General features: G+C 51.1%; 1 protein-coding gene and 1 long non-coding RNA gene across 6 annotated transcripts; one reads left to right on the forward strand and one right to left on the reverse strand.

Moving 5' to 3' along the window:
- Positions 1 to 549: 549 nt before the first annotated feature.
- Positions 550 to 11,146, reverse strand: LOC102151168. 5 transcript variants are annotated; one of them, XR_005384505.1, is made up of 3 exons: positions 11,073 to 11,146; positions 1,477 to 1,935; positions 550 to 1,167 (listed from the first exon to the last, which is right to left on the reverse strand). It is a non-coding gene; the product is annotated as an uncharacterized LOC102151168 (long non-coding RNA). The 5 variants fall into 5 exon arrangements; XR_005384503.1 differs by lacking the exon at positions 11,073 to 11,146 and adding an exon at positions 2,869 to 3,024; XR_005384506.1 differs by lacking the exon at positions 11,073 to 11,146 and adding an exon at positions 2,635 to 2,758.
- Positions 11,147 to 11,598: 452 nt separating this feature from the next.
- Positions 11,599 to 13,536, forward strand: HOXD1 (homeobox D1). Its single transcript, XM_038584515.1, has 2 exons — positions 11,599 to 12,223; positions 12,438 to 13,536. Exons 1-2 carry the CDS (start codon positions 11,599 to 11,601, stop codon positions 12,770 to 12,772), a joined length of 960 nt encoding a protein of 319 aa, XP_038440443.1. The 3' UTR covers positions 12,773 to 13,536.
- The last annotated feature ends 1,880 nt before the right edge of the window (positions 13,537 to 15,416 follow it).

Consider the following 15,416-nt stretch of genomic DNA (forward strand, 5'->3'; position numbering starts at 1 on the left):
TGACCTCGTCCGCCGCTCCGAGGGAGGAAGCGGCGCTCTGGCTCAGGCCTTGCTCAGCTCTTTTTCTCCTATGGAGACCGCTGATGGGTAGAGTGGGGGAGGGGAGGGGCCACGGAGGTTTGGGGGGAGCCTCCTGAGGCTTGGAGTCTGAAGCCCAGGCCCGTGCAAGGTGGTGGCAGCCTTTTGGGAGCCCCTGGTTGTTCTAACGGCCCGGCAGTTGAATTAAAGCAGGGTGGAGAGGAGGCTGCACGGATGGCCCACTGCAGAATGGGAGGTGGGGCGGGGAAAGACAGGCTGAGGGCGAGCTTGCCCTGGCCACCGGGAGAAACTCAGGATCCAGCCCGAGGGGGTAGAGGGACCCAACTGAGCTGGCCGGGAGTATGGGGAAGTCGCAGAGGAACGATCTGCAGAGTAGTCCGGCCCCCCTCCCCCCAAAGGCAGTAAGAAAGGGCGCTAAGTAAATGTTCTGCCTCCTGGCTTTCAGGCCTCAGCCTCGTCCAGGGACCTGACAGAGAAAAATCCGCCTCTGATGAATCATTAAGTTAACCATCCATTTGTACCATTTCTTTGTACAGGCTTTCAAATGAGAGAGAGAGAGAGAGAATATGGAGTGAGTCCTTTCCCCCTGGTGCCGCCCCAAGCCTAGTCCCTATTAGAGACACATCAGCCAAATTGGCTTCCGAGGCCTCACAGGCTGCTAACCTTGCTGAACAGGATTTTTCGAATTTCTATCTGTAAGGAGTATTAAAAGATAGTGATTACCTATACCAGCTACTCATTTCTTCTCCCTCCCCCATTCTGTACCAGCCAACCCACACTGAAGGAAGTGCATCTCCTCAGCCATAAGTCTGGGGAGCCTAGGCTCTCCATCTGTTGAGGTTTTTCATTAGCCAGGGTGAAGAGGATATGTGTGGGTGTATGTTTGAATAACAAAGAAGAAACCCAACATTCTAATGAAAAGTGTTTCTCTGCTCGACCTGGGGAAGCCAGAAGCTTGTTTACACTGTCAGTACTCAAGGGACTGTCAGGCCTGTTTGGCTTTATCCTCAGAATTAGTGGAAACTTTCTCTTGAAGTACAAAATTGATTAAATAATCCCAGTTACAGATCCAGGAAGGTCCTCTTCATTTGGGGGTTCTTGGCATTACTTTGGTCCTTCTTTCAGGAACTGTAAGAAAAAAAAAAAAAAAAAACAGGATGAACAAAAGTATGTGAGTATTAAATAAAAATACAAAGAGGGCCAGAAGACCCCAGTCCCCACAGGCCTACAGCCTCGTCACTTTGGGGCACTGCAACTGGGTGAGCAGACTTATCCTTAGACACTTTGGACACAGAGAGCTGAGACTGAGTCACCAGCCATACTCTCACCACCTCTTAGGACTAGCTCACTTAGATCTCTCTTGCAGAGGGCCTGGATGGAGAGGAAGAAGAAGAAAAAAAAAAAAAAAAGGACAGTAGGTGAATCCTCTGTACTTACTGCATTGGTGGTGCTGGTGGTGGAGAAGATCATCACAGAGGATGAAATCTTAGTTTTCATCGTAGCTTGTCTTCTGGTCCAGCTACAGATGCTGTTATCTTTGGGGCCCACCGTTGGTACCATATGGATTACATATATACTTGGCCTAACGCCCATGCTTGAATACGGCCCTCAGGTCTCAAAACCACCTTGGCAAGTTGGAATAGTACAAAGGTAATTCAAGGACCCACTTTCAGGCCAGGTCCAGCCTGGAGCACAGTAAACAAAAGGTTTCCCCACATGATGGAAGAGGAAATGCAAATGGATGTCCAATCATTTGCAGCAGAAGGCGGCGAAAGGTCCCTAGGAGATCTGCAAGGTGGGTGATAGGAGGTAAATCCTTATGTCCTAGATCCTGTGGCAAAATCTCTTGACTGGCTCCTGGAGCTAGTCTGGATCATATGTACGGGAGAACAATATCTGGAAAATAATGAAAATAGGATTTTAACATTAGTAGGAGCCCCGGGAGGAGACTTGAATTTACATCAGGATTCCCGGAGAACCCTGGCGGTACTGATGAAGGGTTTCCACTGGGGAGGCAGGCCGAGCAGCAGGCCAAGGGGACCTGTTGGGCCTGGGCCTTTCCGACCGAGGGGGGAGAGCGTCGCCGACTCCCGCGGAGACGCGGAGAGGGCCCTTTGATGGCTCTATTGTTCCAAGCGCTGCCCTACCCACACCACGTCCCTCCGCCTCCTCCGCGAGCGCGGCGCGGGGACGCGGTCGGCGGCGCTGGGCTCCAGGCCGTGGCGGAGCCGCCACCAGCCTCCCTCGGCCGCGGCCCCCGGGCGGCAGCGACGCGCCCTTCCCGTCGCGGGCGCAGCGCACACAAAGGAAGCCCCCGCCCGTCCCGGGCCGCGGGGACCCGCCGGGGAGCCGCAGCGCCCCCTCCCCCGCGGGGAACAATAGCCGCCGCCTCCCCCGGGCGCCCCGGCGGCCGCGCCGCACAAAGGCTCGAGAGGCGCGCGCCCGCTCCGCGCCCCCCGGGCCTGCGGCCCCGAGCTCCCGGGGGCGGGGGGGGGGGGGGTGTGAGTTACCCGGCCCGCGGGGCGGGGGCCCGTGCGCGTGCGCGGCGGCGGCGGCGGCGGCAGAGGTTGGTCCCGTTAAGGGTTCATCAATCACCCGGGGTGCACTTCCCGCTCGACAGCCGTTCCTCCCACTTCGGAGCGAGTCGGGGCCAGCTGCGAGCCGACCAGAAGCCGCAAGCAGGGGAGACGCGGGCACGCGGGGAGCCGCGGAGGGCGCGACACGCCGGCCCCGCCCCCGGACCGCGGGGGACCTGCCGGGCCCGCCCCACCTGCTCCCTCCCAGCCCGCCGCCCCCTAACGCTCCCCACGCCCAGAAAGGGCCGCTCACCTCGCCCTAGCCAGAAGCAGCCGAGTCCCGCTGGGCGGGAGGCCTTCGCAGACACTGTGTGGGGATTTTTAAAAAGATTCCCGGGAGACTAGGCTTCGGGGAACGGGGCGGAGCTAGTTGGCTCGTCTCCTTCACCTGCAGAAGTAATTCGTGTGGGAGGAGGCAGGGTAACACTTGGACGGTTGAACTTGGAACTCAACTTGAATGCCATATAAAAAGGACAATAAAAAATACACTTAAAATACCAACCACAATGATACGCCTCTCCTCTGTTCTGCTGTGACAGAAGGACTGGAGTATTTTTACTTCAGCTCTTTTGGGGTTCATTTTAGAAATAGCATCAAAGGATGGACTGAAAACGGCGCGCAGCGGCCTGGGGAGGCGGGGCGGGGAGGGTCATTAGCATTAGAGCCTCTAGCGCAGGAGGGCTTGGGGAAGTGGGAAGTGGGTGGTGCAGCATTCATACACCCTCTCTTGAGTGGTACTTGTAGTCCTCTTGGTAAATTCTAAGAAAGTTCCAGGCTACCCCCCTTTTTACTCTTTTTCTGAGTGACATCAGCTGAGAAGTTTCTGGAGTTAGTGAAGTGTTGCCTCAGCCTATAGGAAAGAACCCTTGAAAGACAGAAACTTCCAGCTCCCCCCTTCCCTCTTCTCTTTCAGCATCCATTGGGTGGAAATTAGCTGGCTTTGGAGAGATGTTCTATTATCATTTTGCTTTACATAGATAATAAGCTGAAGCATTAAGCCTCGCAAAGTGTTCTGAACTCATTAAGCGATTAAAATACTGGTCCTGTTGTCCTTGGCTTGGAGCCTGTCCCTCTCTCCCTTGCCTTTCAGCAGCACCTACTGAACAGCTCCTGCGTGCGCGGTGCTGGGCTCTGAGCTATAAAAATGAGTCACTAACAGTGTGTGCCCTTTGATCTACTGGGGGGAGAAAAAGAATCCTAAAACAGCATGACAGATGCTGTAACACAAGTGTGGTCAAAATGTTCCTGGAATAAAAAGAAAGCCACTATCACCACTGCACTGTCAAAAAAAAAAAAAAAAAAACTTCTCAGGGGAGGTGAATTTGGGTTCCTGAAGTATGAGGTTTTTTAGGAAGGAAGGAGGGATGTACCAGGCACAGAGAGCAGCACATGCAAAGCAAGGAGGGAAGAAAGAGCAAGGTCTGGACCCGGAACAAGAAGAATCATTTGGGGGATCCCTGGGTGGCGCAGCGGTTTAGCGCCTGCCTTTGGCCCAGGGCGCGATCCTGGAGACCCAGGATCAAATCCCACGTCAGGCTCCTGGTGCATGGGGCCTGCTTCTCCCTCTGCATATGTCTCTGCCTCTCTCTCTCTCTCTCTCTCTGTGTGTGTGTGTGTGACTATCATAAATAAATAAATTAAATAAATCTTAAAAAAAAAAAGAAGAATCATTTGGAGTAGAGCATCTGGCTGGAAAGAAAAGTTGCATGGGGTCCATGGAAAGGAGACTGGACCTAATCTGTAGACAGTAGGTAGCCACTGAAAGTTTTAAGCTGGGTTGTGAGGTTATCTATTTAGGAAGCTTGCTCTTTGGGATACTGTGTGTCACTGGAGAAAGCAGAAATAGGAGGGAAGGAAAAAAGTTCCTCTCTCTGCTGCAGTAATCTAGCAGAGAAAGGAACTAAGGTAATGAGGATAAAGAGGAAAAACATTCAGGAGGACAAATTCACAGGACTTAGTGATAACTGGATGAGTGAAAGGAGTTATGAATGCTAATCCCTAGGTTTCTATTTAGAGAGCCTGAGCCAGGTACTCTGGTCATTCACCAAAATGAATGCAGGCTGGGGAAGAGAAGACTTTGCAGGGGATACTGAGGAATTCAGTGGTAGGTCTACATTGTGTTTTCTGCTTTGCTAACCGATACACTGTATGACCCTAAACAATTCACTTCATTTTTCTGGCCTTCAGTTTCATCACCAGTGAAACAGATGTCTACTTCGATGTCTACCTCAGGAGTTTACCATTTGTGTGTGTGAGTGTGTGTGTGTGTGTGTGCACACACACGCCTGCATTAGGTATTACCCTCACCAGGTCCAAGTGAGTGTCCTATGCAAAGTTAAAACCTAGGGAAAACATCCTCTCGCTCACACCATGCTGATCAATATTTAGATCCTGGGTGGCCAGTGAGAAATAGGTCTCAGGAAAATTAAAAACAACACCCTACTGCTTCCCAGATATTGAATCCAAGCTAATGCTTAGGACTAGGTCAGATCATATTGCTAATTAGAGCTCCTCCGCTTCCGGAGGGTCCTCTCCAGGGACACGTGCAGAAATGTGGTCCTGGTATCAAACCACTAAAGAGGAGGCCTCTTAGCAGATGTCAGAAAGCTTTTTTTATATCCTGTGTCTTTCAGGGAATGCTTGAAGCCACCCACTCTCTTTGAACCTCCTTAGGCTTCCTTGTGACACAGTGCAGTGTAGAGGAAAGAGTGTTGGACATCTGACCTTGGCTATTTACATTGGGCATGATGACAACAAGTAGTTTATCTTTTCTGTGTCATATTACATTTGTAAAATAGAATTATGAAAGGATCAAACAAGATGAAGAATGGCATTTTTGGAGGTGCTCTAAGGGTAAGTAAGAGGTATTATTATTATTATGAAGATTTTATTTATTTATTCATGAAAGACACAGAGCATGAGAGAGAGAGGGAGAGACACAGGCAGAGGGAGGAGCAGGCTCCATGCAGGGAGCCAGACGTGGGACTCGATCCCGGGTCCCCAGGATCACAACCCAGGCCGAAGGCGGCGCTAAACCGCTGAGCCACCTGGGCTGCCCAGTAAGAGGTATTATTTTCTACTTATTGGATTGGCAAAAATAAAAAATTTTACTACCCCACTGAGATGGCAAGGGTATGAGGTAAAAGGAATTCTCCTATGTTGCCAGTAGAAGTATAAATTGATGCACTTCTAAGGAGAGCCATATGGCAATTTGTATCAAAATTGCCAGTGCACATCCTTTAGACTCAGTTATTCCATGTCTGGGAATTTTTCTATAGGTCAAAAACTTGAACATGTGTTTGTAATAGCAGAAGACTGAAAATACGCTAAATACCTATTGAAGAGGATTAGTTAAATAAATTGTGGTACATGGGTACAGGACAGCATGAAGTTGTAAAAATAAACCAGGAAGTTCTGTAGGCACTTCTATGAAATGATCTTCAAGGTACGATAGGAGGGAAACCATGGGGCAAAAGAGTCTACCTAATATGCTATCATTTATGTAAAAATTGTGGGGGAATTTATAGATAGATGGAGACGTATGAAGTATCTCCGGCAAGATATACAAGAAACTAATAACTAGTGAAGGGGAACTAGGTGGCTGAGGACAGGGATGGGAGAAAGGTTTTCACTGCATACCATCGTGGTACACCACTGCATAGCATCGTGGTACACCACTGCATACCTTTGAATTTTGCACCACATAAATTTAAATATGTTACCTGTTTAAAAAGATAAAGGTGCAAAAGAGAGAGAAAGAGAGAGAGAGATTAGTACAAATGTAACTGGCCTGGGTGTACCTGTGTGTGTTCACACTTGTGCTAACTTTGTACTATCCAGTTACATTACTCTAGGGACACTTCTGGTTTTGATCCCCCAGGGATCAAGCTCAGCGGGAGATGAAGGGATCCTCTACTCTTGCTTGCTGGAGGAGGTGAGGACCCAGATCCATCTCTGCCTTCTCTTTCAGGAGTGGCTCAAGGTGGGCCCTCAGAAGTTTGGAGCACAATTTTAGCAAACAAACTGCAAAGAGAGGGCAGCAGGCTTCCCAGTCAGCCACACCAGCTGTATGGTCTCCCAGAAAAAGGGTGTCTCCTTGAACACTGCTCTGTTGGCTGTGATGGAGGACACCACAGTGTGGAGGAGGGGCTGCTTTACTCTTCCCTCTTTGTAGGCTGTGGACAGGCAGCCGACTGCAGACAGTCAGGAGACCCTCATTTTTTGCAGGATGGTTTTGTCTTTTAACCTTTGAGTAAAGTGACTTCCTCTCTAAAATGAGTGGTTCAGTGTCACTTACCTCTAAGGGGCCTTCTTGCACTGACGTTTTATGATATGATAGGCCCATCTTTAACCAAAGAAAGAGTTACAGCTTAGGCAAGGGACATTTCATCCCTTCTGGGTCCCTGGAGCTCAAATACTCATTCCAGATAATTTGGGAGAGGTGGAAGGAAAGAAGAGTTGGCTCCTCCCTCTTGAGACCCTCCCCACCCCCCATTCCTACCTCTTCCTTCTTTCCATTACCTCAAAACCACTCTGAATTTTCTCTGGGGAGACTGGGATAGACAAAACCCTTTCATTTATTATCTCACCGGCATCCTCAAAGCCGAGTTAGGAAAGCGGAAAGGAGCAGAAGCCAGGTCTCTGCAAAGCACTATTTTGTCAGCAAAACTGGGGAAACTCCTACTGACTACTACTTAAGGATATTTTATGAAACTTCACCTCGACTAGACTTAGGTTTGGCCGTGACATTCTCGGCCCCTACCACCCAACAGGCTTCTCAACCTTGTTCAGACTCATGTTCCAGCTAGCCAGGAGCTCTCACAGTGCTGGTCAAGGCCCTTCCCACAGAACCACCCCTCTCTCCACACATTGCCCACCCCACTCTGAAGCAGAAATTCTCAAAGTATGGTTCCAAAGAACCTTGCTTTAGAATCACCCATGAGGCTTACTGAAACGCCTACTGGAGACAGATACACTGGGTGAAAATCTCTTGCGTGGGCTCAGGCCCCTGCACATTTAAAGAAGCTTCTATTATGATTCCTACCCTCATGAAGTGGTTTTGGGAGCCAGTAATCTAAGGATATCCTTTAGCCAATATTAGTCATGGTAAGAACACACCATTCTGTCCATCAAACATTTCTTGTCTGTTTACTGTGTCCCAAGCAAGGGGAGCCTTGCTTTCACAAAACTCTCGGGGAAAGGCACAGCACTCTAAACCGTTTTCCTCAGGGAGGCTCATGTTAGTCCTTGGGATCCCTTTCACCCCCACTTCCATTATGGGAAAATTGAAGACTGCTGCAGAGAACTACAAATCTTACTTAAGAGAAAAGCCCACCGCCCCGCCTGCTTTTCACCTCAACAAGCAAGAGCCTTTCTATCCTTGGGGGCTGTGGGGCCAAGAGTATGCATGTGCTCAAAACATCTCCAAGGGGGTGACATGATGAGGCTTGTATAGAAGGGTTGCACGAGACTTCTTAGGAAAAACTGTAAACACACAGAAGACCAGAGTGCCATCCTTCCATCACTTCTGCCTTCTGTCTGCAAGAAAAAAAGCTTGTTGTTGGAATGAGAGACAAAGGTTGTTATGGGGCAGGGGTGGGGGTGGCTGCCTTGGTTAGCAGTATGGGAGAGATTTCAAAGCATTCCTACATCAAACACAACCTGGCAATCAGGCCCCTCTGCTGTCACCTCCTGCTGAGAACTCACAGCACCAGGACCTAGCAGGCCAAGTGACCCTTGGGAATTCACGACTTGAACAAGCAATAAAATTAGTAAGACATTTCTCTTATACCCTGAGACAAACATTAAAGGTATTCAAGGTATCCTATGTTTACATCCTTCTCCATACATTTCCTCCAATAATATCTTCCAATCTCTCCTTAGAAAATTATAGATTCAGATTCTTCTGGAGTAGATTTATAATATAGCTGTGACCTGTGCCAGTAATGAATCCCTAGTGTGTGTGTGTGTGTGTGTGTGTGTGTGTATATATATATATATATATATATATATATATATATATATATATTCATTTATTTTTGTAGCCTAGACCTCCCCTAATAAAATGTTCTTACACAGTAGGTCTTTGGCAAATGTTGAATCTCAGTGTGAGGTAACAAGAGTCTTGACTCTAATCTGAGCAAGTCAAGAACCAGCCCAGGAGTGGAGATAGCAGCTCTGGGCCCCAAGATATAGGATATGATATAGGATATGAGCCTGAGAGATTAAAGGGAGTAAAGAGAATGAACAGAATGTAGCGATCATCAGAGACCTGCAACTAGGTCTGAAAAAATACTGAACAACCCACCCACCCACCCACTCTCACCCATAGTTTTGAAAACAAAACAACACAATTCAAAAAAAAATCTTTCTCCCTTTTAAGACATTTTCTTCCACCAGCAGAAGTTCAATCTCCAAAATTTTGCTTCAGGGAAATAGTGTGGACAGCTTATGGGTACATCAAAGTCAATGCTTAATTGTGACAGCAAGAACCCAACCTTTGCCCTAAACGCTTAGCAGGAAAACCCCAGTCCCTTTCGCAATGAAGTTTGCCAAGCTGCGAAGGCTGCCTGTTTCTTCTGAAACCTTAGAGCAAAACCCTTGATAGGTTTTGGTCAGACTTGCCAATCAGGCTGGATTTTCTGCCCTACATCCTGAGTTGCAGCCAGGTGATGTCTTCTCCAGAGAGGTTTACAAGGCTATCCCCCTTCCTGACCTGCTGGGGACTCTAGGCCTAGGAGCTGTGATTAAATGGGCACCTTTTGAGAGAAGACCTATGATTTTGAGATAGGAGTGTGCTCACTGGGCCATTATGCTGGTAAAAATTGGCTACTAAAGTCTAGTCAGGGGTGAGTGAGGTGTTATGTGAACTCAGCAGCATCTGAGTTGCTGATATTTTTGTATTAAGAGCCCAGAATGGGAAACGGCAAAGAAATGCTTCTACATATGAAGGCTGAGCTAGCTCTCCCATTTCCTGATCAGGAAGCTAAAAAAGAGCCTCTATTTTTTTCCTTTTAAAAAAACTACTTAGGAGCTTTGTCATCTGATTGGCCATAGGAGCAAACTGAAAGTAGCAACATCAAGTGTGAAGCGCTGATTTTCAGCATAGGATTCTGTTTCCCAATCAAATCCAAGAAATCCAGAAGTGTAGGAACCCCGGACCTGTTAGCTTTGTGCTCATCCCTAGGTGTGTCCTCTCTACCTACCCCTTCCTCACCTTGGCTCAACTTCAGCTTCACCCGCAACACTTTTGGTGTGACTTTGTTTATTCACAAGTTCACATCCCAGTAAGGAACTGGCTCCCCCGACTGTGATGGCTCCGACTTTCCAGGCTTCCTGGAAGTGGAATTTTAGGGAAAGCCTCAATCGCTCTTTCATGACAAGTGGATCAGTAAAACAATAATAAAACCTCTGTCACCATAACTAAGAGGCTCTAACAGATCAAATTCTCAAGGGCACTTGAATAAGCCAAGAGTAGACCCTATTCACACAGTTTTAGGAAACCACTCTTTCATGACTGCTGTGTGTAAATACCGTTTATTTATTTAATTTGTTATTTTCCTACGGCCCCAAAGAGGAAAGCATTACAAGAAATGTTGGAGGAAGTTGGGAAGTTTGTCAACGCAAAGCTTGTCTTCGTAACCCTTCTACTCTTCATTTCCTGCGCCAGTTGCACTTTTATTTCCCGTCTCTCTACGCTCAGTAAAACAAAACCATATTATCAAGGGAAAGACGTGAGCCCATTAACATTGTGAGCCCTCACATTTCACTCGCAAGAGACGACGCAGCACTTATCTGATGGAACAGAAGCTTTAATTGCCTCGAGGTACAAGCCCGTCCAAACCTCTGAGATCTGACCGGTCCCTGGGAAGCCTTGGCGCGCTGGAGCCAAGCGCCCGGAGCGAAGTGCGCAGCCTTGGGGCGGGTGCCAGCGTCCCCCCCACCCCCGCGGGCACATTCCTTACTCCGGCAGCCTAGGCAGAGGGGGGCATCTGGTGCAGCCCCCCCCAAGGCGGAACCCCCATCTCTTGCCCAAACCCGAACCTGGCGCCTCGACACGCACCAGTCACGCCGCCACACATGGAAGGGACGCGAACTGAAGGCAACGCTGCGAAGTAACGTGCAAATCTAGTCCAAACGCGGGGATTTTGTGCCGCCCCAGGTACGCGGCCCCCAGGGCGTACAACTTCGTCCCCCGAATCGGAAGGAGGGACAGAACGAGGGACAGTCAAGCCTGTGCTCCCGGTTTAGGAGAGGGAGAACTCGAGCGCCAGGAAAACCCGCAAGCGCAGGGGACTGGGGGGGGGGGGGGGGGGGGACAAAGGCTACGGGCGGTCCCCACGGGGGCCCCAGTCCCCAGCTTAGTGCCCAGGTCCGCAGCCCAAGGGTGAGGCCCCCCCCCCCCCCCCCCCCCATCCAGAAGAACAGGCTTCTCCCGCTCTAAGCTCTGGTCCTCACCCAGCGGCCAGCCCCGCCGCTCTCCCGCCGCTCCGTCGGTGCCGGTCCCGGAGCCGGCGTCCCGCGCTCGCGCCCCGCCCGCCCCGGGGCCGCGCCGGTCTCCCCGGGCCCGGGGGCGCTGGGCCGCCGCCGCCCGCAGGTCGGGCGAAGTTGGCTGCGGGGCAGGCGCGTGCAGCCGGGACCCCGGCCGTGCGGGGCGGGCGCCCATTGGCGGGCCGGCGCCACGTGGCCACCCCCGCCGCTATATTAGGCCACTATTTCCCTCTGGCTCGCTCGCCATGGCTCGGCGAAGGCAGCTGGGCTAGGAGGGCGGGCGGAGCGGCGCAGCCCGCGGCGGCCCGGCCCCGCGCTCCGCACCCCGCGCTCTGCACCCCGCGCTCCCCACCCCGCACCCTGCGCTCTGCACCCCGCGCTCCGCACCCCGCGCCCCGCACCCCGCGCCCCGCACCCCGCGCCCCGCACGCTCCGGCCCCGCGCTCCGCAGTCCGCGCCCCGGCCCGCGCGCGCCGTTGGAGGCGCCGCAGCCATGAGCTCCTACCTGGAGTACGTGTCGTGCGGCGGCGGCGGCGGCGGCGGCGGCGGCGGCGGCGGCGGCGGCGACGTGCTCAGCTTCGCGCCCAAGTTCTGCCGCGCCGACGCCCGGCCCGCGGCCCTGCAGCCCGCCTTCCCCTTGGGCGGCGGCGACGGCGCCTTCGTGGGCTGCCTGCCCCTGGCCGCCGCCCGGCCCGCGCCTCTGGCCGCGCCGCCCCCGGCCGCGCCCGCCTTCGCGCCCTGCAGCCTGGAGGGCGCCTACGAGGCGGGCGGCGCACCTGCGGCGGCCGGCGGGGCGGACCTGGGCTGCCCGGGGCCCGGCGCGGCCTACGACCTCCCGTGCGCGCTGGGGCGGCCGGCGGGCGACGGCGGGGCGCGCGTCCACTACGCCACCTCGGCGGTCTTCTCGGGCGGCGGCGCCCTCCTGCTCAGCGGCCAGGTGGACTACGCGGCCTTCGGCGAGCCCGGGCCGCCCGCCAGGCTCAGGGAGCCGGCCGCCTTGCAGCCCGCGGCCCCGGGCCCCGGGGCCTACCCCACGTCGGCCTCGCCCGCCTCCGGCCTCCCCGCCGCCTTGAGCACCTTCGAGTGGATGAAAGTGAGGAGGAGCGCCCCTCGGAAAAGTAAGTGCGGGCCGCGGGCGGGGCGCGGGGCGCGGGCCTACGGAGCAGGGGCGCTCGCGGGGCGCTGCTGGCCCAGGCGCCTGCCCTCGAGCGAGCCCCCAGTCGACGTCGGAGCGTGTGCCCGGCTGCTCCGGGAGGCGCGCGGGCCCTTGAGCCCGGGTCCCCTAGAGCCGGGGCCCCGCGCCCCCCGCTGACGCCCTGTCTGTACCTGCAGGCCGACCCGCCGAGTTCGGAGCCGCCAGCCCCTCCAGCGCCATCCGCACGAATTTCAGCACCAAGCAACTGACAGAACTGGAGAAAGAGTTTCATTTCAACAAGTACCTGACTCGAGCCCGACGCATCGAGATCGCCAACTCCTTGCAGCTCAATGATACCCAAGTAAAAATCTGGTTCCAGAATCGCAGGATGAAACAGAAGAAAAGAGAGCGAGAAGGGCTCCTGCCCTCCCACAGCCCCGTGGCTTCCCTCCAGCCCCCCCACTCAGGAGCCAGTACCACCAAGTCTGGAAAGAACCCGGGGAGCCCTTCTCAGGCCCAGGAGCCCTCATGAGGTTCAGCCCTGAGGCTGAGAAAGCTTGGCCTGCAGAAGTCATAGGCCCCCTGACGCCCGCCCGGACTTCCTGAGCTCAGCTTGGGACGGAAGTGGGCATGGGCAGAAATTAATAGAGGTTTCACTTGGGAAACAAGTTTCTTAGGGGGCCTCTGGGTTCCAGATATCAATTTGAGGTCTCTGTAGCCGCTTGTTTGTGTATTATTTGTGTTTTATCAGGGAAAAGGTGCCCAACTGCCAGCCCAGCCCTGCTGCTGTGTCGCCTAACTTAGTCATATGCAATTCTTTGGTGCAGAGGGGCAGAGCCAATAGTTGCTGATCTCTGCCAAACCCCGATGTGCTGAGAAGAACGTCTACCCAAGGTTTTTCGGATTTTAATTTAAAGGACAGACTACATGTATTCAGCTTGAGATAACCAAAGCTAGCTAGTTAGGGCCTTCTTGATGTAGCCGAGCTGCTTCAATGATGATCTTCACATTTGCACTCCACTTTTTTTTTTTCTTTTAAAAGCAGTTTCTACCTCTTCGTGTGCCTGAGTGAAGATACAATCGCTGTCTAGTTAGTAGCTAAACAAATCCACAGGGTGGGTGAACACTAGAACCTGAACTACACCTTGACACCAGTTACTCAGACTGGAATGTAAATATATACAGTATGTATATTTTTAAGGAGGTGTGCTTGCAATGAACTTCTACATGACATTTGATGTCATAGCATGTAAAGAGTGAACTTTTTTTTGTAATAAAAATTACAGGATCTGCTACTCTCTGTTTTTCCTTGCACAACTTTCATTTGCATGATCTTCCTTAAAAGCTAATTTGGTTTCTTCTATTTGGAATTTCTTGATTCTGCTCTGGGAGTTGGTTTAGATTGGTGACTTGAAAAAAAAATAACACTTTTTGCAGGTTGTGTACACAAACCACAAGTAACGGACAACTATCTGAGCAGTTTTAAGGGAGAAGAAAAACTGCTCTGCCAGAGAGTCAGGTAACTTAGGCAGTCTTGTACCTGAAGTGCCTGAGTTTTATGGTGAAGGTGTAGACTGCACATTAACTCAAAGGCGAGGTGTCCACTGTGGGGATGTTGTAAAGCCAAGAAGACACTGCAGAGAGATCTTCTTATTCTTTTGTCTCTTGCTCTCACAACAGGAAAAGACAACCTGAAGATTTTGTTACTTGGCTAGTGTTCTCTGAGAAAGGCAGCTGCACATCAAAAAGTTCTCAATGGCTGACTTCCCATTTCCAAAGTCAAGAATTACAAGGGAGGCTGGCAGAGGCCAGGAGTCAGAGCTTTCCACTTCCTGTAACCCAGACTGACATCCGGCCTAATAAGAGAGCATAGAGGTACCTCTCTGTTTTTAAAAATGAAATACTTCCAAGTGAATTCTTTGAAAGAAGTTTCAAAGCACAGCATTTGACAGTTGGCAAGAGGGTATGTGGTAAAAAAAACCTCTAAGCTTGTTTCCACCTAGCCCCTGCACCCCGCCCCCAGCTCCTAACCCCGAAAGCACACACGGTTGAACAGGCTTCTATGCAACCTTACAATTATATTATGTGGAAAAATGCGACGTTAATACACAAAGCCAAGTGGATACTTGGGACGATTGTCAGGGCAGGACGTGTCCCTCACTTATAAATAGCTATAGCTGTATTTTAAAAAAATCTCCCTATAGCTCAACTGAAAGGCTTCAAGCCCCAAACAATCCAAATAAGAACCTCAGGTCTTCCTTTGGCTAGATTTCTAGATTCTACATTCTTTAAATCCAATTATTCAGAAGTCTGGATACAGTTGTGGAGGATTACGATACCCGATGTGATTGTCTTAGAAGATTGAAATTACACTTAAATTCCTGTCCTCTGCACCCACACTTCAATGGAGTTGAAGAAATAAAATTATAAGCGCTAATAAACTCAGCCAATTAGGGGCAAAAGATATTACTTAAAAAGCAGGTCTGTCAATATTAATCTTTTATTGTTTTTCACAGGTTCACTCTCTTTTTTTTCTTAAAGGTTTTTATTTAGATTCCAGTTCGTTAACATACAGTGTAATAGTAGTTTCAAGTTGTCAATATTGTTCTTATGTTTCACCATCTGCCCCTCATTGACTTGATGCTAATCAGATCTTGTTTGACACAACAGCACCCCCCACCCCCACCCCCACCCCCAGCTTTGTAGCTATTGGAAAGGACTTGTTACAGGACTTGTCATGTGCTTACTTGCAGCCACCTCGTGGCTTCCCCTGCAGTGGTCTTTGACAAGACAATGTTTCCTTTTTGATAAGCATTAAGTGTACACCTAAACAAACAAACAAACATACAAAATGCCAACACGCTGGGTCATTTCCTTAATCTACCACCCTTTTCACTGAGAAAATAAAGCTTTTCCTTTTGAAGCTACTGCTAGCACTTAACCCTGATGGATGTCTTCCTTGATGAAGGTGGCTATTTTGACATACGTATAATGTTCTATGAATCAGGCCAATATTAGCTATTTTTTGACCAACCCCAGGGATCTTTAAAAGCTTTCTTAATGCAGATCACTATACAGCTATATTCAGTATTAGGGAGAGTCCTGGCTGGGGATGGGGATGAACTAGGTGACCTCTGGAGGTCCCTTTCAGCAATGAAAATGCTATAGAAACAATT

Source organism: Canis lupus, chromosome 36, assembly GCF_011100685.1.
Source record: "Canis lupus familiaris isolate Mischka breed German Shepherd chromosome 36, alternate assembly UU_Cfam_GSD_1.0, whole genome shotgun sequence".
Lineage (NCBI taxonomy): Eukaryota > Metazoa > Chordata > Mammalia > Carnivora > Canidae > Canis > Canis lupus.

Bases quoted from the DNA above. Each gene is read 5' to 3' on its own strand.
- HOXD1 (XM_038584515.1), top strand. From the start codon at position 11,599: ATGAGCTCCTACCTGGAGTACGTGTCGTGCGGCGGCGGCGGCGGCGGC. The intron at 12,224-12,437 runs GTAAGTGCGGGC...CTGTACCTGCAG, and splicing joins GAGGAGCGCCCCTCGGAAAA to GCCGACCCGCCGAGTTCGGA.